At 43.6% G+C, this 22,882-nt stretch overlaps 1 protein-coding gene and 2 long non-coding RNA genes across 4 annotated transcripts in view; 1 reads left to right on the forward strand and 2 right to left on the reverse strand.

The window, feature by feature from the left end:
* Positions 1-15,118, reverse strand: part of Simc1 (SUMO interacting motifs containing 1) — a 35,600-nt gene extending 20,482 nt beyond the window's left edge. The window contains exons 1-5 of one of the 2 annotated variants that reach the window (XM_059262922.1): positions 14,864-15,118; positions 5,481-6,891; positions 4,789-5,366; positions 1,484-1,716; positions 768-837 (exon numbers count right to left, since the gene is read on the reverse strand). In XM_059262922.1, the coding sequence (XP_059118905.1) occupies positions 768-837; positions 1,484-1,716; positions 4,789-5,366; positions 5,481-6,891; positions 14,864-14,992 (2,421 nt within the window). In that variant the 5' untranslated portion in view covers positions 14,993-15,118. Of the gene's footprint in view, positions 1-767; positions 838-1,483; positions 1,717-4,788; positions 6,892-14,863 lie in introns of both variants that reach the window. The other variant, XM_059262921.1, reaches the window with a different exon arrangement.
* Positions 15,119-15,195: 77 nt separating this feature from the next.
* On the forward strand, positions 15,196-20,732 carry LOC131910944 (uncharacterized). Its single transcript, XR_009379248.1, has 4 exons — positions 15,196-15,401; positions 15,482-15,659; positions 16,030-16,114; positions 20,615-20,732. It is a non-coding gene; the product is annotated as an uncharacterized LOC131910944 (long non-coding RNA).
* Positions 18,358-22,603, reverse strand: LOC131910945 (uncharacterized). Its single transcript, XR_009379249.1, has 3 exons — positions 22,447-22,603; positions 19,165-19,281; positions 18,358-18,491 (listed from the first exon to the last, which is right to left on the reverse strand). It is a non-coding gene; the product is annotated as an uncharacterized LOC131910945 (long non-coding RNA).
* Between the last annotated feature and the right edge of the window lie 279 nt (positions 22,604-22,882).

The raw sequence follows: 22,882 nt of genomic DNA on the forward strand, positions 1-22,882 counted from the left end.
CTAGGCTGGCCTTGAACTCACAGAGATCCGCCTGCCTCTGCTTCCCAGTGCTGGGATTAAAGGCGTGTACCACCGCTGCCTGGCTTCCTTTCTTCATTTATTTACTAGCATTAATGTTTACTTGTCTGCAGTACTAGGGACTAGATTCAGGGTCTCATGCATGGCAGGCAAGTGCTCCACCACTGAGCTGTGTCACTAACCCTCCCACTAATATTCTTAGTTTGGTTTCAAGGAGAGAAGACATGAATATATTAATATCTGAGTTGGGAGACCACATTTTTTTTAACAGTAATTTTTTGGTAGGGTAGGACTGTCAGCAGGAAATAATGGCTCAGAGGGTAAAGGCAATTGCTGCCAAGCCTGACAATGAGTTCAATCCCCAAGACCCACAGGATGGAAGGAGAGAACCAACTCCTGCAAGCTGTTTTCTGACTTCCACACACAACATGGTGTTTTCAAATAAACAACCACACACACAACCACACACACACACACACACACACACACACAAATAAATGTAGTTTAAAAATTCCTCCGCAAGGGCTGGAGAGATGGCTCAGCTGTTAAGAGCACTGGCTGTTCTTCCAGAGGTCCTGAGTTCAATTCCCAGCAACCGCATGGTGGCTCACAACCATCCATAATGAGATCTGGTGCCCTCATCTGGCCTGCAGGCATACATGCAGACAGAACACTGTATACATAATAAATAAATAAATCTTAAAAAAAAAATTCCACTGCAAAAGATATATCTTCATAATTTATGTTACCTCTTCTTCCATGACATAGGTGAGCAGTTTCCAGTCCCATTCCACAGTCTTGGCATTGGCTGGATGCAGCCTGAAAGTTAAGTGACATCAATCAGAATTCTGGGGAATTTAGTGGCAGAAGGGATAGGGTCTGCACGAAGACAGGAGACAAAGCATCTTCTCACCCTGAGATTCTGGCCTACCCTCCAGTACCACACTATGTCAGTCTCTGGCCAGCTCATAGCCATTGAGCTTTACCTACCAGGACTGCATGAAGCATGTGATTTGCTGAGTTAATTACAATATTCTATCATTCACTGTGATTGTCTCAAAAATGGATTCATGTATCATGTTAAGCCAATTATGACTCAGTTTCAGAATTGTTATGTAATTATGGAAGTTGATTTTCTAACTCAAAGTACCATAAAAATCTAAATCTGAAGACTATAGTGTACAGCCCCAAAACTAGAACCAAGGCAGAGTTAAAAGCTGGGTCCCAGTAGCCACTTAGGAAAAGAGTATCAAATAACATCTTATTCCCAGGTTTCTAGTGAAAATAAGTTATTAAATTCCTTTACCAGCAATTGAAGCCAGTTTTGATTGGGTTTCCTGTCACTTACAACCAACATTATTAAGAACCCTCCCCAGGTCAGCTGAATAAAGCTTAGATAAGGGAAACTGTGCCCTGAGTGTACAGTCCCTAGAAGACTTGGTCAGCCAGTGGTAATGATTCATACTGTTGAATTTTCATGAGAAGCATGTAGGCCTCCTTGAGGACATCCACAGTCTCAGAGCCACTGAGCAGGATTTTCTGGATGATGTGAGCCACAATTTCTCTGGGTGGGTAATGCTGGGGTGAAACAAAGTCCATTAAGAACTGCACAGTCCCCAAAGGAAAGTTTTCTTCAATAGTGTTTGTCACCATTCTTAGTCTTCGATGAGGGATGGGCTCTAATTTCTGACCCTTGCTCTGTAGAGACAAAGAGATAGACAGACATCAGGATGGACTCTACACTTCCTAAAAGCAAGAGGTTCTGCAACAGGTTGAAAACAGCAAAGTTTTCTATGCATTTGAAACATTTTATTACAGAGACAAGAAAGCTCTATTTAAAAAAAAAAAAAAAAACCTCTTAATGATGGATGTAGAGAAGTTAAAAGACAAGAATTCTAAACACAACATGATTTCATCTATATTAAAATGTAACAGAAAGCTGGGTGTGGTGGCACATGCCTTTAATCCCAGCACTTGGGAGGCCGAGGCAGGCCGATCTCTGAGTTTGAAGCCAGCCTGGTCTACAGAGTGAGTTCCAGGATAGCCAATGCTACACAGAGAAACCCCATCTCAAAAAACAAAAAACAACAACAGAAGTAACAGAAACACAAATACCAAAGAGCCACGAGCAGTCAGAGACTGGCTTTGAGTTCCTAATCTTCCTGCCTCCATCTTCTAAGTGCTAGGATTATAGGGTAGTGACAAAGGTATAGTAGACATTTTAATAGTGATAAGAAGACTTAAGTGGGGCTCAGCGGTTAAGAGCACTGACTGCTCTTCCAGAGGACCCGGGTTCAGTTCCCAGCACCACATGGCAGCTAACAACTGTCTGTAACTCTAAGATCTGACACCTTACATAGACATAGATGTAGGCAAAACACCAATGCACATAAAATAATAAAATAATAAAAATAAATAAATTAAAAAAAAAAAGAGCACTGGCTGTTCTTCCAGAGGTCCTGAGATCAATTCCCAACACCCACATGGTGGCTCACAACCATCTATAGTGGGATCTGATGCCCTCTTCTGGCATAAAGTTGTACGTGCAGATACATGAAAAAGACATAAAAAGACTTGAGCCCATTATGTTGCTAGAAGAATGAATACCACTTTCTTCCTCCTCCTCCTCCTCCCAATCTTTCTCTTTTCTTTTTGAGAGGGTATCACACAGCCCAGGTTTGCATCAGTACTGGCCTTGAACTCCTGATCTTCCTGCCTCTATCTCCCAAGTACTAGCATTACAGGCCTGTATCACCATGCATGGTTTTAACTATTACATTCTATAAACAACAAAACAATAACAAATACATATATATATATATATATATATATATATATATATATATATATATAGTTTGTTTTTTTGAGATAGGGTTTCTCTGTTTGGCTTTGGAACCTGTCCTGGAACTCACTCTGTAGACCAGGCTGGCCTTGAACTCACAGAGATCTGCCTGCCTCTGCCTCCCAAGTGCTGGGATTAAAGATGTGTGCCACAATCACCTGGCACAAATACGTATGTTTAAAAAAATACCAATTACTTTAAAAATTGAAATGGTTATGTATAAAAGGCAACTGGGAAGGGAAAACATGGAATTATTCATAGTAAATGTCTGACAACACTATGAGTGAGTTTAAACACATTAAATTTTTTTTTTTTTTTTTTTTTTTTTTGGTTTTTCGAGACAGGGTTTCTCTGTGTAGCTTTGCGCCTTTCCTGGAACTCACTTGGTAGCCCAGGCTGGCCTCGAACTCACAGAGATCCGCCTGGCTCTGCCTCCCGAGTGCTGGGATTAAAGGCGTGCGCCACCACTGCCCGGCATTAAAATGTTTTTTAAAAAATACTTTTTAAAAAAAATTTTAAAAAAGATTTATTTTTATTTTCAATTTTATATATGCATGTATGTCTAGGTGTGGATTTGTGCACTGAGTGCCCTGGAGCTGGAAGTTCAGGAGGTTCTGACCCACCCTATATGGGTGCTGGGAACTGAACCTGTTCCTCTGGAATAGTAGTAGACACTATTAAGCACTGAGCTATCTTCCAGCCCTGCCTTTTTGACTTTTAAAAATCACATTTCATTTATCTGCCTGTCTGTCTATCTATCTACCTATCTATATCTATCTGTGTGTGTGTGTGTGCGTGTGCGTTTATGAGCACAAGTGTATACCACAGTGCAAATGTGGGGGTCAGAGGACAATTTATAGGAGCCAGTTCTCTACTTCTACCATGTGGGTTCAGTCTATATATAGAATACAAGTTGCCAGGCTTGGCAGCAAGTGCCTTTACCTACTGAGCCATTTTGCCAGCCTGCCTACCTTTTGACTTTGTTTGTTTGTTTGTTTTTTCAAGACAGGGTTTCTCTGTATAGCCCTGGCTGTCTTCAGACTCAGAGATCTGCCTGCCTCTACTTCCCAAGTACTGGGATTAAAGGCATGCCCCACCACTGAGTACTTTAAACTTCTCTTCTTAAGGTTGAGGGTGTGGTTTTGGATAACAAAAAGGTTTCATGCTGTGAGATTGTCACATTTTTGTCCATATATATCTAATTTAGTTCTCATAGGTCAATGAAGACAAATGGAAAATGGTATTCACATTAAAGTTTTAAAATTTAGTTTCTATTCCCAGATTCTAAGGATGATTTGAGGCACTGAAGTGACAAGAGTCTTCTGTGATATAGGGGCTGTGTGGGTATCAGGAAGAGAGAATAAAGGAATGGAAGACAAGAACTGATGAAGGCCAATGATGAGGCTCACAAAGGGAATGACATGCACAGTGCTGGTTTTTAAAGTGTGGGCTGAGATCTGAACACAGATCTAACTCCACCTTCAAGTGGGAGAAAGATAAAAATTCCATTTATATTTGGTCCATTCTCTAATGCATGGACTCTAGTCATTGTAGCACAAATCTAATTAATCTTATCAATAAAAACCAGGAGTCAGATATCAGGGTAATAACCTGAAAGATCAGAGAAGCAGAGGAGAAGCCACCAGTGACTTCTTACCTCTACGAATCCTCAGACCAAATGGAGCCAAGAGCCTGTCTCTGCCCCAACCTTATTACTTCCTCTCTCCGCCTTCTGCGTGCTGGGACTAAAGGTGTGAGCCACCACTGCCTGGCCTCTATGGTTAACTAGTGGCTAGCTCTGCCCTCTGATCTTCAGGCAAGATTTATTTGTCAGAACACAAACAAAATATCACACAAGTCATTGTAACTTTATCCAGGACCTATGGGAAGGAGACATAATCCCCAAGGGGTGAGTATACTTAGCTTACCTCCCGTGTGTCTTTATCTGGTATTAATGTCTGGAAGAAGAGATGATGCACTGGCGGTCGTAAGAAGTATTTCAGTCTATGCAGGCAAGGTCTATTGTATACCCCAACTTGTGGTATTTGTCCTTGTATCTGGGCAGACCCAGGGTTGGCAAGCTGTGGAAATGATCTCTCTTTTCTGGCTAAGCTGTCTGTGACAGAGAGCCAAGGAACTTTTTCTAAGGAAAATTCAGACTGTGGAGATAGTGGGCTGGCAGAGCAACTTGGAGAGGACGGAGCTGAGATATCCATAGGAGTGTCACGATTCTGCACATCATCTGGGGCAGATTTTGGCTTGTCTCTTGCTAAGTCCAATAACCCTTGTGGTGAGTGAGACACATCTCCTGGTAAGTGTGGTGCATCTCTAACTGACTGTGGCACACCTGGTGACTGCATCACATCTCCTGATGACTTTGACACACCTGGTGACTGTATCACATCTCCTGATGACTTTGACACACCTGGTGACTGTATCACATCTCCTGATGACTTTGACACACCTGGTGACTGTATCACATCTCTTGATGACTGTGACACATTTCCTGGTGACTGTATCACATCTCTTGATGACTTTGACACACCTGGTAACTGCATCACATCTGATAACTGTGGCACACCTGGTGACTGCATCACATCTCCTGATGACTTTGACACACCTGGTGACTGTATCACATCTCCTGATGACTGTGACACATTTCCTGGTGACTGCATCACATCTGATAACTGTGGCACATCTGGTGACTGCATCACATCTCCTGATGACTGTGGCACATCTGGTGACTGCATCACATCTCCTGATGACTGTGGCACACTTGGTGACTGCATCACATTTCCTGGTGACTGTATCACATCTCCTGATGACTGTGGCACACTTGGTAACTTCATCACACTTCCTGATGACTGTGTTACACCTCCTAGTGAGTGTATTGCATCTCCTGATGACCGCATCACACCTCCTAGTGAATGTGTTACACCTCCTGATGACCTCATCACGCCTCCTGATGACCGTATCACACCTCCGGGTAACTGCATCACATCTCCTGATGACTGTGTCACATATCCTGGTAATTGCATCACTTCTGATGACGGTGGCACATCTCTCAGCAGTGGTGGCACATCTTGCAGTGACTGTAGCACTTCTTGTAGTGACAGTGGCATGTCTTGCAGTGACCATGGCATGTCTTGCAGTTGTGTCACATCTTGTGGATAGGACAGGTTTTGAGGTCGACCTGGCGCATCTTGAGGTAGGCCCAGAGTGTCTTGGGGTGGGTATAGTGGGTGTTGATGAGGATGCCATGATAAATTTTGACGTGTGCTTGGCATATTCTGCTGAGGGCATGGCACATCTTGAGGAGGGCATGGCACTTCTTGAGGTGGATGAGGCAAAGCTTGGAGGTGGCACTGCACAGTTTTTGATGGACATGACAAAGTTTGTGATGGACATGACAAGGCTTGTGGTGGACCTGACAAGGCTTGTGGTGGACATGAGGAAGCACGTGGTGGACATGGTGAAGCTCTTAGTGGGCATGATAAGGCTTGTAGCGGGCACAGCAAGCCTTGTGGTTGGCAAGGCACATCTTGCTGTGGGCATGGCAAAGAGGCCCTCTGATTGCTGCTGCTACTGTTATTGCTTGTTGAGGAGAAGGAGGTAACATCTGAAGAGAGATGTAGGCTTGTCAAGAAGCTGAGGCCACCTTTGTACATGACTGAGCTACAGTTTGGCTCTGATGGATAAACAGAGTCCTGGCTGATAGCTGTAGGGGGTCGAGAACCTTCAAACATGTTTTCCTCCAACAAATCCAAATCTACAGGATCATTGTTGACCATTCTCTGTGCTGTAGGCTGAGAGCCTCTATCTCCCTGGGCTTCCATCACCTCTTTGCCTGATAGACTGGCACATGTCTGAAGACTGGGTGGCTCCTTCTGAGAGGAAGCTACAGGTTCCAAAGTCAAATCAAGAGTGGCAATAGGTCTATTTTCTTCCTCACTTCTTGTCAGATCAATCACACAAAGTCCATTACGATCTTTTGCCCTTGTTCTGGTCTCTCTAGTTAGGTCAATGAAGTCCTATTAAAGATTATGACAAGAGTAGAGAAGGGCACATTAACTTTGAGAAGGCTGAGGTTTTAGCTTTTAATGATAAACATCTCTTTACTTTTTTTTAAATCTCATTGATATTCTATATATATCTGCAGTGCTAGTGATTGAACCCAGGCCTTGTGCATGCTGGGTAAATGTTCTACCTCTGAGCTATATCTCAAGCTTCCTATATATCTTCTATAACGTAAGTATTAGTTTTATTTTCTTTAGTTAACATTTTGCTAATGTGTGGTAGAATATTATTTTAACTAGGCAAAGATGCGTTAATGTTGTTTATGCTGCAGAATATTACTTTAATTGTGTAAAGGTGTGTTACATTTGTGCTGCATGTTTACGTAAAGTGTGTTTCATCTGTTTTACCTTGTTTGCCTAAGGCACCTGATGGGTCTAATAAAAAGCTGAACAGCCAATAGCTAAGCAGGAGAGGGATAGGCGGGGCTGGTGGGCAGAGAGAATAAGTAGGATGAGAATCTAGGCTCCAGAGAGAAGAAGGGGAAGAGAAGGAGGGAGAAAGAGAGGGACATGCCCAGGGCCAGAAGTCAGGCAGCAAAAGCCAGACATGGAGACAGCAGGAAAGTAAGATATACAGAAAGAAAGAAAGGTAAAAAGCCCTGAGGCCGAATATATATAAGAGAAACGGATTAAAATAAGAGCTAAGATAAGGCTGAGCATTCATAACTAATAAGTCTCTGTGTCATGACTTGGGAGCTGGCTGGTGGCCCGAAAAGAAAGCCTAGTACACTAACGTCAAAGCTGTCAACTTCTATACATTCATAAACTATCTAAATGCCAGATGTATGTGAGAATGCAATGGGTTTTTTTGTTTTGTTTTGTTTTTCTGATCCTAGAAAGACAGGTAAATAGTAGAGAATATTGTATCCTTCACAAAGAGAAATCCCAACCTTTGCTTGAAAAGCAAATTTCCAGGATAATCTGCAACAGAAGCTAAGCAAGATGGTAAGTTAATATGAGAACCTAAGTACTAAGAACACATTAAGTGTTTGTCACTGGATTCAGGATTCCCAAAGATTCCTAGTCTCACCAGAGAAGGCTCTTGAGGATGGCTATGTAAATAGGAACAGATTTATTAGGGGAAAATTTCAAAAGTACACTCTTAAAAGGGAGAGAAAAGTAGGCAACTTAGCTGGATAATTGAGCTTTTAAGGGCTAGAGTAAAATCCTCCATAATATTATGCATATGCAAGTGTAAATTTTTTTCTGGAAATTGGGAGGACATTTTGAGACTCAGAGGAGAGGTTTGACTAAACACAAAATGTCAAAGGCAGCATCTATGTGAAAGTACAGTCATAATGAAATGCTAAAGAAATGATGGGGCTTTGGGGTCTCTGAATCTCCAATAGAGCACAGCTAACTATAATAGCAGGATGCTGTGCAGTCTGTATCTGGATGAAGCCATAACCATCAGGTTAAATTTACATTCAATGGGGCTAGAGAGATGGCTCAGTAGTTAAGAGCATTAGCTACTCTTCCAGAGGACCGGGTTAGACTCCCAGCATCCATAAGATGGTTTACAAGCATCTGTAGCTTCAGTCCCAGGGGACTGAATACCCTCTTCTGGTCTCCATGGACATAAGACACATAGTTGATAAACAGACACAGACACAGGCAAAACATTCATACATATAAAATAAAATTAAAAATATTTACATCCCATTATCTTGTCTCCCTGATTACTCATGTCATTTTCCTATGATTTCTTAAATTTTCACAATGATACTGCAGGACAGTATTGCCATCTCCATTATATACATGCAAAAATTAGTTTTGCGGGACCAGGTTACTTACCTAAGGATTATACAGCTAAGTAATAGGGGCAGACATTCAAATCCAACTGTCTGCCTTTCCTGTTGAGGGCCTAGGGATGCATAACTTTTTCCAATATGCAATCAGCTTTATTGTCTTTGTCTTTTCTTTTTAAATGACTTATTTATTTTATTTTATGTGCATTGGTATTTTGCCTGCACATCTGTCTGTGTGAGAATGTCATAGCCCCTAGAATTGGAGTTCCAGATAGTTGTGAGCTGCCATGTGGGTGCTGGGAATTGAACCTGGGTCCTCTGGAAGAACAGTCAGTGCTTTTAACTACTCTAAACCATTCTCCAGACCCCATCTTTCCTTTTTGGAGACAGGATCTCACTTTGTAGCTCTGGCTGTCCTGGAACTCACTATGCAGACCAGGCTGGTCTTGAACTGACAAACATCCACTTGCTTCATCCTCCTGAGTGCTGGGATTAAAGGTATGCACCACTACACCTACCCTGTAATCAGCTTTAAAGATTGTTTTTAAAACAATAAGGGGTAGGTATAAAAGCAATGGTCTGAATTTTAACTAATGGAAAACCACTAATCTTCAATCCCATTCCTCATCAGGTTGATCAAACAAATTATAGAGTTGATGATGCCAGCCAGAGATACTGTCACCACCTGTTGTGCCATGAGCCTGGAATAACACTGTGTTAGTTTCCAGGTGTCTTCTCACCTGACTGGGTACCATCACCATTGCATATTATGGTCTGGCCATGCTAACTATTGCCCATAGCCAGCATACAATTTCTCTCACTTTTAAATGTTATTATTGTTATTTTAGTTAGCATACAAAGTGTTTCACTATGATACTTCTTTACAAATGTTTGTCTTCTTGGTGGTCATGAATGGCTTTCTTCATCTCCCCGACTCCTTTCCCTCTGCTTTTATGCTGTTTCTCCTAATAGATGTGAAGGTCACCATTGTCAACAGATTCAAAGATATGGAGTTCTGAGTGGGTCAAGTACAAGTCTGGTATGTACCTAGTCCTGGAATAGGAATTGTTTGGCAAAATCAAAAGCCTCAGTTTCTAGGAAAGGACCACACCGCATTGGTGCCTTTGACGATACTCAACAGCCAGTTGAACATACAGAGCTAAAAGTCTACTCCAAAGGTCTGAATTTAACTTGCCTCCCACAGACAACTGCTAAAATGCAACGTCACCAGATTCGGGGGTATAGCTCAGTGTTAGAGTACTTCCTTGCAAAAGACCCTAGACTCAAGCCGGGCGGTGGTGGCATACGCCTTTAATCCCAGCACTCGGGAGGCAGAGCCAGGTGGATCTCTGATTTTGAGGCCAGCCTGGGCTAAAGAGTGAATTCCAGGAAAGGCGCAAAGCTACACAGAGAAACCCTGTCTCGAAAAAACAACAACAAAAAACAAACAAAAAAACCTTGTTTGCCAGGTGGTAGTGGTGCACGCCTGTAATCCCAGCACTTGGGAGGCAGAAGCAGGTGGATCTCTGTGAGTTTGAGGCCAGCCTGGTCTACAGAGCTAGTCCAGGACAGGCTCCAAAGCTACAGAGAAACCCTGTCTCGAAAAACAAAAAAACAAAAACAAAACAAAACAAAAAAAAGTTATTTATGTGTGTGAGTGTTCTGTATGTATGTGTGTCCTGATGCCCTCGGATCCCCTGGGATTGGGGTTACAGATGGTTATGAGCTGCCAGGTGGGACCTCTGGAAAAGTAGGCAGTGCTCTTAACCACAGAGCCATGGTTCCAACTCCTATTTCTTAAAGTGTTAGTTTTTAAGCCTATATTTAGAATTTCTAATGCTCTTCATTTCTTTGTGGAAATACACATTTCCACTTGATGTCATTTGTTTTCAGCCTAAATATCTTGTAATGCAGGGGTTCTAGTGAAAAGTTCAGATTATATTTAAAAATGTTTTTATTTTGCTTTCATTCTTGGAGGTAATTCTGTAGACACAGAATTCTTAACTGAAAAGTTTCTTCCTTCCATTATTTGAACATGTCAATCTGAGTGTTTTGGCCTCCACAATTACAAGATGTATAACTGTTTTTTATGTGTAACATGTAAATTTTCTCTGTGTAGATTTAAAAAAGAAGTTTTCTTCGTTTATTCTTCCATGTTTCTTATTTTTTGGGTCTGTACATTGGTCTCCCCCAATCAAATCTGATAAATTTCATCAACTGTTTTTTCAAAAACATTTCTCTCATCTATCCCTGCTCCTTTAAGACTCCATTACACACATTTTGGTAACCTGCATAACTATATAGTTATTAAGTTTTATTAATCTCCCTGTCCATTCTGTTTTTGAACTTGGTGATTTCTATATTTGTCTTGAACGTCCCTGTTTGCTCTGTCACTACTTTCCATTTTCTGATGAGCTCATTTAGTATATTTAAAAAAAAACATTCAGTTATGGCAGATCTTTACCTCTCCCTCCCCTCCTCCAAATCCAGCCCCTCAGTTTTGTAGCAGACAACCTGCTTCAGCTTCCTATCCACCATGCCCCCATCTCCAGTGGACCCTACAGATCTTCCCTCCTAAATTCCCTCCCCCACTCATTGCTTTATCCCAGTCCCCAACTCCAGCAGGCACCTCCTGGGAACCTGTAGGCATCTCCAGCCAGAGAAGCAGCCCCCAACTCCAACACGTATCAGAAGTTATCAAAAGATGGAAAGATCTTCCATGCTCACAGATGAGTAGGATTAACATAGTAAAAATGGACAATCTACTAAAAGCAATCTACAGATTCAGTGCAATTCCTTTCACAATTTCAACACAATTCTTTTTTTTTGAAGATTTATTTATTTATTATGTATACAGTGTCCTGCATGCATATATGCCTGCAGGCCAGAAGAGGGCGCCAGATCTCATTACAGATGGTCGTGAGCCACTACATGGTTTCTGGGAATTGAACTCAGGACCTCTGAAAGAACAGCCAGTCAACACAATTCTTTACAGACCTTGAAAGGGCAATTCTCAACTTCATATGGAAAAACAAAACCCAAAGATAGCTAAAACAATCCTGAACGATAAAAGAACTGCTGGAGGTGTCACCATCCCTGATTTCAAGTTATATTTCAGAGCTATCTATGGTAATAAAAGCCACGTGGCTTTGACACAGAAACAGACACACATTGATCAGTGTAACTGAACTGAAGACCCAGACATAAATCCACATACTATGGACACCTAGTTTTTGACAAAGACACCAGAAATACATACTGGAAAAAAGACAGCCTCTTCAACATATGGTGCTGGTCAAACTGGATGACTACATGTAGAAGAATCCAAATAGATCCATTCACACTTATCACCTTGCACAAAACTCAACTCCAAATGGATCAAAGATCTCAATATAAAACCAGATACACTGAACCTGATAGAAGAGAAAGTAGGAAATAGCCTTGAACTCATTGGCATAGGAAAAGACTTTGAACAGAACACCATTAGCACAGGCACTAAGATCAATAATTAATAATTGAGACCTCATGAAACTGAAAAGCTTCTGCACAGCAAGACATCATCATTCAGACAAAGTGGCAGCCAACAGAATGGAAAAAGATTTTTACCAACTACACATCCAATAGAGGGCTAATATCCACAATACATAAAAAAACTAAAAAAACTACATATCAAGAAAACAATCCAATCAAAAAAATGGGGTAGCATACAATCCACTGTAAAGAACTCATTCTACAAACATCCTATCATAGTCTTCAGTAGCAAAAGCAAAAAAGATTCTCTGTGTAGTTTTGGTGCCTGTCCTAGATCTTGCTCTGTAGACCAGACTGGCCTCAAACTCACAGAGATCCACCTGCCTCTGCCTCCCGAGTGCTGGAATTAAAGGCGTGCAACACTACCGCCCAGCCCAGTTGAATCATTTTTATGTCAGAATAGCATAAGCTGATACAGAACTGTATATCAGGATCCATACTTTATACAGGGAATAACAATATTAACAATATGGCCTATAATCTGAATGAGGTAGAGAAGTTCAATTTAAATGCCTAAAATTATTATGAGATTTTAAAAAGTTACTACAATCTCAGAGCTGGGGATATATCCCAGTTTGTATGGTGTCTGCCTAAGAGACATGAAGCCCTAGGTTTGATCCCCAGCACCCCATAAACCAAGTACAGTCATACATGTCTGCAAGCTCAATATTCAGGAAGTGTAATAGGGGGAAGCAGAAGGTCATCCTCAGCTACACAGGAAATTTGAGACTAGCCTGAGCTACAGGAGACCTTGCCTCAAAAGAAAAAAAAAAGTTAGTACAACCCTATTAGAAAAGAATTAGATACTTAAAAACATCTGTGCATCCATATAGGGAAATTTTTCTGTAAGTAATACACACAAAAAACTGTAGCTCTCCAGACAGTGGAAATGGTTTATTATTGCTTACAATCCTAAATTTCTTACCTCTCCTTAAAATTACGTTTATAATCTAAAGTGGTGAAAATTCATTTTTCCAAAGATGATTGTGGACCTTAAGAACAGCAATAAGTTTTCCCTTTATGGTGAAGTAAATGATTTATTAGCTATGATGGCTGTACAATCCAAGGTATTGTATGAATGGATTTTATTATGTGGATATCATATCATAAAGGTATTTTTAAAAGATGCACTAGAATAAAGACATTTATAATCTGGATAATACAAAAATACAAATTAAATTCCTCTCCTAAGAGAGAGAACACCTACTGTGCTGGCTAGTTTTATGTCAACTTGTCACTCTAGAGTGATCTGAGAGAAAGGAACTTCAATTGAGAAAATATCTCTATAAGATCAGGCTGTAGGCAAGACTGTAGGGTATTTTCTTAATTGGTGATTGATGGGGGAAGCCCAGTCCACTGTGAGTGGGGCCACACCTGGGCTGGTGGTCCTGGGTTCTGTAAGAAACTGATGGGCTGGAGAGATGACTCAGAGGTTAAGAGCACTGATTGCTCTTCCAGAGGTCCTGAGTTCAATTCCCAGGAACCACATAGTGGCTCACAACCATCTATAATGAGATCTGGTGCCCTCTTCCGGCATGCAGGAATATATGCAGACAGAACCCTGTATTCGTAATAAATAAATAAATGTTGAAAAAAGAAAGAAGAAAGCAGGCTGAGCAAACTAGAATGAGTCACTCCTCACGGTCTCTGCATTAGCGCCTGCCTCCAGGTTCCTGCCCCATTGGAGTCCTGTCCCTTCTTCTTTCGATGATAAACAGTGATGTGGAAGTGTAAGCTAAATAAGCCCTTTCCTCCCCAAGTTGCTTTTAGTCATGGTGTTTCTTCACAGCAATGGTACCCCTAACTCAGACACCTACCTTTGGGTGTAGGAAGAACCTCCAAAGGCAACCTAGAATGAATGAGCACTCCACAAGTGATTTACAGGCTTATGTAGTAGCTGACCTTGATTTAGTACATCTATTAGGAAGAACAGAGAATGACTCCTGGACTAATAGAAGCCACAGCATCTGGAGCATGGTAGGGGTTCACTAGATTTCTGTGGAGGGTTCTAGAAAGGCAGATATTTCTATTCACCACTTCAGGAGTAAGGACAAAGATAAAAGGATCTTGAGGAAAAACAAAGGTGTAAGTGCCCCGCCCCCGGGCTTTGTACGTGATTCGTATTTGCAAAGCAAAATAAACCGTCCTTCTCCACAACTCAAAAATCGGGCCCCTGGCTCGGAAAGTAGGCCCTGGAGCGCAGCCGCCTCCGTGCCAAGGGCGGCGCTTCCCTCGCTCGCAGCCGGGGCTCCTGTTACCTCCCTGCACACATCTGTGCCCATCACAAGCCAAACAATTACGCGCTCCCGCGCGCCCGCCTCGAGGTCCGGTGGCGGCTGCGGCCTGGCCGGGATCCCCACCTCCTCCCGCTGCCAAAAGCTCTGGTGCCACCCCGGGCCGGAGGCCGCCGGCGGCCGCGGCATGGCAGTCCGCCCCGGGGCTCAGTGGGTCGCCCATGTGCTCGGCCCGCTCGGCGGCGCAGCCCCGGAGGGCTGTGCGCTGGCCAGCCCGAGGCCTGCCGTCCCGGCGGCGCCGCCGCGCTCCTCGAGGCCCGAGGCCGCCAAAGGCGGGAAGACACGGCGGCGGGGAACCAGGGTCGCAACGCCCGGCTCCCGTGGGGCGTGGCGAGCGGCAGCGGGCTCACTCACCACGGTTCGGCGGGGCAGCGCGCCGGGGGTCCGGGACAGGGCCCGGCGCAGCCTCCGCGCCCTGCCCGAGCGGGTCCCGGCCGAGCTCTCGGAGCCGCTGTCGTCGGAGATCACGATGAAGTCCTCCATGGCTACGGGCCCGGCTGAGCCACGCGCCGGCGGCCAGCGACCCTGGCGACTGCGACTCCGGTTCCAGCTGCTGAAGCGACTGCAGCGACCGCTTCGCCTACACTGGGGTTAGTACCCCGCCGGCCCCGCCCCCTCCATTGCCCCGCCCCGCCCCGAGCCCCGCCCACCGCGGGGCCGCGGCGCGAGGGCCAGGGCGCTGCCGTAGAGCCCTGCAGGCGCCCGGCTCCCTTTTCCTCAAAGGGAGGGAAAGGAGGAAGGGGGCGGGGGAGGGGAGGGAGAGAACTGAGAGGCTGGGCCGTGCGGTTCGCGGGCAAGGAAAAACGTTGATGCTGAGGGGTTGTCCGCCGCGGCTCTCAACTGACCACGGGGTGCCGTCCTGGTGACGGGCCCCGGCTGCAGGTGTGAGGAGGTGTGATTAGCCAGCTCGATTTACAGGGAGAGCGGGCACGGGAGGTGGGCCGACCTGGTGACAGGCATCTCATTGACCAGGTAGCGGGGCCTCCAACTGCCAGACAGTGGGCGACTCGACAGGTTGAGGAGGCCGCGAGGGGCTCAGAAGGGTTACCTGAACTTGGTGTCTTACTGACTGGGGCAGAGCCAGTGGATTAGACGGTGACCTGACTTCTGGCTGAGGCAGGGGAGAAACCCCACGTCTTCGTATGTGCAGGTAGATGCGTAGGGTAAATTCCAGAAGTGGAAGTATTGGATCAAATCTATGTGGGGTTTTTTGTTGTTGTTCTTTGGCAAATACTGCCAGATTACCCTAAAAACTGTATCCCCAACAGAGGGAATGTTGGTAAGTAGTGAATTCTTTGGTTTGTTTGTTGTATGGCAGGGGCATTAAAATAAAAACCGGGCCCATGGTTATTTTTAAAATGTGGGCTATTGACAAAATCCTGCTGCTTGGGCTAAAATAACTTTGAAAAATAGAGTAATGCATTCAAATTAAAATGTCTTTAGCAAAAAGAGGTTTTTCCTACAGGAATAGCTGTTGGGTGCTGTAAGCAGTGTCCAGGGGAGTGTTTTTTAATCTTTAGGTGAACTTCTGAATCAGCCAGAGGATATGATAATAAAGATTGCAAGACCACACACCAGCATTTTCAACTGAGAAACTGAATTTTTGTGAGTGAGGCCCCCAAATTGGTATTTCTTTCAGGCTCCTAGGTGATTCTGACATTGCTTAAAGTCTGGTAAACACACTTTGAGACTTGCTGGTCTGAGCCAGGCATGGTGATACATGCCTTCAATCCTAGTACTTGAAGGCTGAGGTCAGCCAGGGTGAGAGAAAAGAGAAAAAAAAAAGGGGGGGGGGAGCTTGAGTGATGGCTCAGTGGTTAAGAACACTGGCTGCTCTTCCAGAGGTCCTGAGTTTAATTCTCAGCATCCACATGGTGCTCACAACCATCTGTAATGAGATCTGGTGCCCTCTCCTGGCATGCAGGGAGAACACTGTATACATAATAAATAAATAAATCTTAAGAAAAAAAAAAGAGCAAAAAGGAAGAAGAGGAAGAAAATGAGACAGAGGGAAATGAAGGAGACAGATCACTGGCCTGGTGAGTGTGGGGGACCCGCCCCCACTTTTTCCCCCAGGGTACTCTTGAGGAGTGAGGGACAAGAGATTTAGATAGAAATATGGAGGAGGAGAGAGAGAGATAGAAACACAAGATCGCCTCAGGAGGGCCTGGATCCTTATCTACCCGCCCCTCCTGTCTCTTCTAAAGGACTTTTTAAAGGAATGGCAAGGGGTGGAGCAAAGACCTCCCCCCAGCACAGCCAAGTGCAGACCCTTCCAAACACCTGGTACCCACACACGTGGTCAAGCCATCCCCTTGTGCAGCCGTGCTGGATAAAGCAAGCTCACATCTCACTAGGAAACCTCTGTGGGCTCCCACAGGTGGGCAAGTAGTTCATGACCACAGATTTCAGTTGTTTTGGTCCAATAGGTGAATTGGATAACAATAAAGGGAGTCGGTAAGTTGAACTCCCTGTATTGCTATCAAACATTCATTTTAACTCACACAGGCCTGCACACTGGGGATTGAGTCTAGGATGCTATACAGGCGAAGCTATATCCCTGGCTCTCCAACATGGTGTATTTTAGGCTTTGCGACTGCATTTCTCTTATCAGTTCTTTCAGTCTCTCGCTGACTCCTATCCCTTTTCTCAGACCTTAAATTTTTTTTCCTTTTGGTTTTTCGAGACAGGGTTTCTCTGTGTGTAACCTTGGCCATTACAGAACTTGCTCTATACATCAGGCTGGCCTCAAACTCAGAGATCTACCTGCCTCTGCCTCCTGAGTGCTGGAATCAAGGCGTGTGCTACCACTGCCCAGCTAAAAAAATTTTTTTAAGTTTCTTGTTTTTAAAAAACTTTTTTAGATTTTTAATTTTATTTTATATGAGCATTTTGCTTGTATGTATGTATGTATGTATGTATGTGCACTACATGGATGCCTAGTGGCTTCAAGAGGTCAGAAGCAGGCATTGAATCCCCTGGAACTGGAGTTGTGGATGGTTTTGAGTCATGTGGGTGCTGGGAACTGAACGTGGGTCCTTTGCAATAACACAAATTCTCTTAACCACTGAGCCATCTCTCCAGCTCCCAGTCCTTAAATCTTAGTGCTCCTTAGTGTTTTGACATGGGCCACTTCTGAATGTCATTCTCCTCAACTATTCCTGTGACTTCAGTGACCATCTTAATGCTAGTAACACCCAACATGTTTATCTCCAGCCCAGCCTGTCCTTAAAGTTCCATTTGCAAATCTCCAAATGGATATTGACATTTCTAGGCATCTGAACTCACCTCTGTTCTCCCCACAGAAACTATTTTCTCTTAAAAACAAAACAAAACAAAACAACAACAACAACAACAAAAACCCAAAAAACCCCTTCTTGCTTTCTTTTAGTATTTTCTAAATATTAGTATTTAGTATGAGTGGATGGTGAAATCATCAGCCAGCAACTGTTCACATGAGCAATCTGCTTGATTTCTACTTCAAGTCTTATTTTAATTCCTAACTATCTTTTGCATTCATTCACTTTTTTTAGGCTTCTGCTAATGTGATTCTAGCCAGGTTACTGTCACCTCTGGCCCAGTCTTCCTGAAACGACTTGTCTTCCACTCCTTTTTTGCTCACTCAGCCAAAGGAGTCTATAAGAAAGTATGTAACATAGCTGGGGCACAGGCCTGGAGTTCCAATACTAGGGAAATGGAGGCAGAATCAGCAGTTTGAGACGAGTTTGGGCTCCACAGCAAGACTCTGTTTCAAACAAACAAACAAAAAGTATGAATGCATCATTTTTCCTTCAGCCACTTTCTTTCAACTTTGTCTTAACTCTGCCGTAATAAAATACCTCAGACTGTCTGGTTTAAGCAGGCATTTATTTCTCCAAGATGAAGGTTGGGTGCTGGTCCATTCGGTTCCTGGTGAGGATTTTCTCACTTGTGTTGCACATGGCGAACTTAAAACTATGTCCTCACATGGCCTCTGGGTCTCCTGGGAGGAGAAAGAGCGTCCTGCTTTTCCTTTGCAAAGCCGCCAATCCCACTAAATCAGGCCTCCTGTGCTGCTCAGTTGTTGACAACTTGACACAAACTAGAGTCCCCGAGGATGAGGGAACCTCAGCAGAGGAACTGTCTTTTCCTGTAGCACATCCGCGCGCAGGGACATTTTATTGTTTAATGATTGCTGTAGGACTTTACTGTGGACAGTGCTACCTCTGGGTGGGTGGTTCTGGGCTGTATAAGAAAGCAGCTTGAGCAAGCCATGGCGAGCAAGTCAGTCAGCAGCACTCCTCCATGGCCCCTGCTTCAGTCCCTGCCTCCAGGTTGCTTCCTTGAATCCCTGCCCTGAATTCTCTAGGGATGGACTGTTACCTGGAAATTATAAGATAAAACAAACCCTTCCCTCCCCCAAGTTGCTTTGGGTTATGGTATTTACCAAAGCAGCAGAAAGCAAACTAGGTCACCTCCCAAGTGCTCCAACTCCAAAGACCAGAACACTGAGGGTTAAGGATTCAACGTATGAGTTTGGAGAAAATGCAAACATTCAGTCCCCAAACACATTGTGAACTAAATATAAAGACAAACATAGCTTACTACATGTTTTTAGTTCATATAAATATTTAGCTACTTCTTAAGCTAGGTAGAGAGTAAATGTATTTACTCACTCAAAAGCTACGCCAACGGAGGTGAGTGCCTTGGTCCTGGTCTCACAGTGCTTTTACTTTAAGGGGATCAGATTAGGAAATCCTGGTAAGACTACAATCAGGGTGAGAGGTGTCAACCTGTGAATCATAAATATAAAACAGTTTAATTTTCCCCCAATAGCCACTACCACTGTCTCTAGAATCCTTTTGCTTTCTGGGTAGCCACTTTCAAAGGAGTGATTCATGTGGTCTCGTTCCAGGTGTTAAAACTTCAGCCTGACCCCTTAAAATATTTCATCTCCCATTTAATGCACAGCCTTTTCTGTTCTAGTACAGGTTAATTTGTGCCTACAGTTGCTCTCACTAGAAGGGTTGATGATGTCTCCTACCTTTCTCTCCCCCTTCTCAAGTAAGAAAAACAAAGGAGAAAGAACGTTCTGTGTGTGTGTGTGTGTGTGTGTGTGTGTGTGTGTGTGTGTGTGTGTGGAGAGGAAAGATTTTAATTATGCTCACTTTCCATAAGAATGTAAGTAGTCTACATAGATTTAAGAAAGAATTCCTTAACATATTAATTGTAAGAAGAGAAACCTCTGAACAATCAAGAGGACACAATACACTTCAAGGCTCCTAGGCATGCAGGGCACAGTCCCTGTCATAAGACCCCAGAGACAGTATGAGGGTCTCACCAAGTTTCTCTGGTTCCTTCCAGGGAATGGATTGAAGGATGCCCTGATGGACGCTATCCATGTTTGGGTGACTTTGAAAGAATGCTCTTTGCAAGACTGTCCTTGAAGAAGTGGCAGTTGTCACTCTGCTTTCTTGAGTAACAGCTCTCCCATTGTGTAATGTTGGCTCTGTCACCTGTGCTGTGTGCACACTGTTGCCTTCTGGGGCTCCTAAGTTAAGAGATTGCAGGCTCAGCCTCTTTCTCCTGGATACTCCCACCAATGTCTTCCAGGGACATCTAACAATCTTTTATTGTTGAGGGATCCAGAGGAGCTTCTCAAGAAATGCCAGCCACCTTCTAAGCTGTGCAAGAGACTCACAAACACGGAGGACTTAACATAGTTCAAGGAGGAAGGGAATGCAGGAAGCTCCCACCTTAGTGCCCCTCTTTATTACCAGCCCTTTACTCTCATGAGTATCAGAGACTCATTCAAATCAGTCGATGAGTCAATAAATTCAGACAAGTTCTTAGCTTGGGGAAAGGAGTGAGGGATACCTTGTTTAACCTTACTCTGTGGGAAGTGAATGGAAAAGGCAGAACAGCCCCCATTTCCTTCAGCTGGGAGGAAGTAATGGCTTGCTGTCATCTGGTATGGAACAACTAATTGGAAAATTTCAAATGCCCACTGTTTTGCTAAAGAGTTTATGATAAAATTACTATTAATAAATGACTTTCAAGCATGAAATTGGTCATATAACTGTAGGGGTACAGCAGTGTTCTGATTGTATATATCTTTCTCTTCAGTGATCCTGCCTAAAACTTGGTAAACACAGAGTCCCTGACTGCATCATCTGAGAATTTCTGAAGAATACCTTGCCAACCAGATGGGATGAATATCGGCCCTGGAGTTACTTTCCTTAACTATAAGTCACATAACTAATGGTTTCTTGGTCATCCTGGGTTTGTCCTGAAACAACTTGTTTAACCAAGACTTCAAAAATGATGAGTCTTTTTCCGAAGTGTGTATGTGTGTACTTGCATACACTCTGTGTCACTTCTACATAGATTTACTCCCCTTAGATAGTAAAATAATCTCATGGCAACTGAGAGGCCAGTGTAGTCTTTTGTACTTAGTAAGAATATTTATATATTCTTTTTGTTGTTGTTGTTTTGTTTTCAAGATGGGGTTTCTCTGTGTAGCCCTGGCTATCCCTGAACTCACTCTGAAGACCAGATTGGTCTTAGAGATCTACCTGCCTCTGCCTCCTGAGTGCTGGGATTTAAGGTTTGCGCCACTACTGCTGGGCATTATTTATATATTCTTTATTGAGTGCCTGTTGTGTGCCAGGTACCATGTAAGAAGCCAGGGCCAAAGCAACGAGCAATTGGGGTGTAGCCATGTAATCTGTCATCCTAGTACACAGGTGGCTGGGGTAGGAAGATCACTACAAATTTGAGGCCATCCTGGTCTACAAGGCTAGTGCCAAGCTAGTCAGTGCTACATGGTGACACCCTGTCTCAACAAACAAACAAACTGAAACATGTGGGCAGTAAGGCAGCTATTGCCTTTATCCAAAGCATTGCAGCTGAGGAGGTATCCTTGGTTTGTAATGAAGAAAAGAAACCCTCCCTCGCAATGCTGGGTGCTGGTGGCACACGCCTTAATCCTGGCAGAGGCAGCCAGATCTCTGTGAGTTCAAGGCTAGCCTGGTCTAGAGAGCTAGTCCCTGGACAGCCAGGGCTACACAGAGAGACACACTGTTTCGAACCTACCCCCCCCCCCCAAAATGTTCCATTCCTGTACTTTAAAATACAGTAATAAATCTTAATTAAGTTGAAAATTAAACTTGGAAAAACTATAAAATTCAAATTGAAACCACAATTAGATACTACTTCATACCCATTAAGATTATTGTTAGTTTTGTTTATTTATTTTTTTTGAGACAGTGCTTCCCTGTGTAGTCCTGGCTGTCTTGGAATTCACTCTGTAGACCAGGCTGGCCTCAGACTCAGAGATCTGCCTGCCTCTGCCTCCTGAGTGCTGGGATCAAAGCTGTGTGCTACCACTACCCAGCTAAGATTTTTTTTTGAGAGATATTATTCCTTCATAAACCAAGCTGACCTTGAGCTTGTTATGTAGTTCAGAATGGCCTCCAGCTTATAATCACCCTGTCTTAATCCCAGGAATGCTGGTATTGCAGATGTGCATATAACAGATAATTCTGCCATAAAAAGTAATAAAGTTCTGATGTATGCAACAAATGGATGAACTTTGAAGTTATTGGGCTAAGCAAAATAAGCCACACAAAAACACCAATGAGCACTTCTCGCATCCCCCATATCTGAAATTGAACAGTGTTATAGAACTCTGTTGTCTGGTCTTGAAGTGACTGACATGGCTGCTGATTTTTTACACCAGAATCGTTACAAGACTGGTCCACTAACATTCCCTCATGGAAGACGGGGAGGCATGGCCTACTCGGGTAACATGCCTCAGAACATTTAAGCCCTTAACAGTTGCTGGTGGGGAGACTCTTTTAAGTTGCCCATAAACCTGTAAGTAACCCCAGTGACACTCATCATTCACGCAAAGCTGCACTTGGCGGAATTGTTTCCTCTGTCTCTTTGTTCCTTACCTGGTGTGAAGTCATGTGTGTTCATGTCTCCCAGAAAAGTCCTGCAGCAGTCTTTAAAGTTTAAAGAAACATGTCTATGAGACCAGAAAAGGCTTGCTTCACCAAGTTACAAAAGCGAAAGGCTGGTAGTTAAAAGCTGTACATATTTGTCTGGCAAGGTAGGTCAATGAGTAAAGACAATTGCTGCCTGGCAACCTGAGTTCAGTTCTCTGAACCCACATGGTGAAAGCGAGAATCATCTCACAGAAGTTGTTCCCTGACTTCCACCTGTCCCCCTCCCCCCATGTAAAAACAAAAAATGTACCTATTATCCATCGAGTAGTGTTTACATTGGCTGATCTTTCTCTTTTTAATGACTATATTCAAAAGTCACTGTAAAAGGATGCTTTGCAATTTATTTAAGTAGATCCTGTGGTAAGTATTCTGTTTGTTTCTA

Source organism: Peromyscus eremicus, chromosome 5 (genome assembly GCF_949786415.1).
Source record: "Peromyscus eremicus chromosome 5, PerEre_H2_v1, whole genome shotgun sequence".
Lineage (NCBI taxonomy): Eukaryota > Metazoa > Chordata > Mammalia > Rodentia > Cricetidae > Peromyscus > Peromyscus eremicus.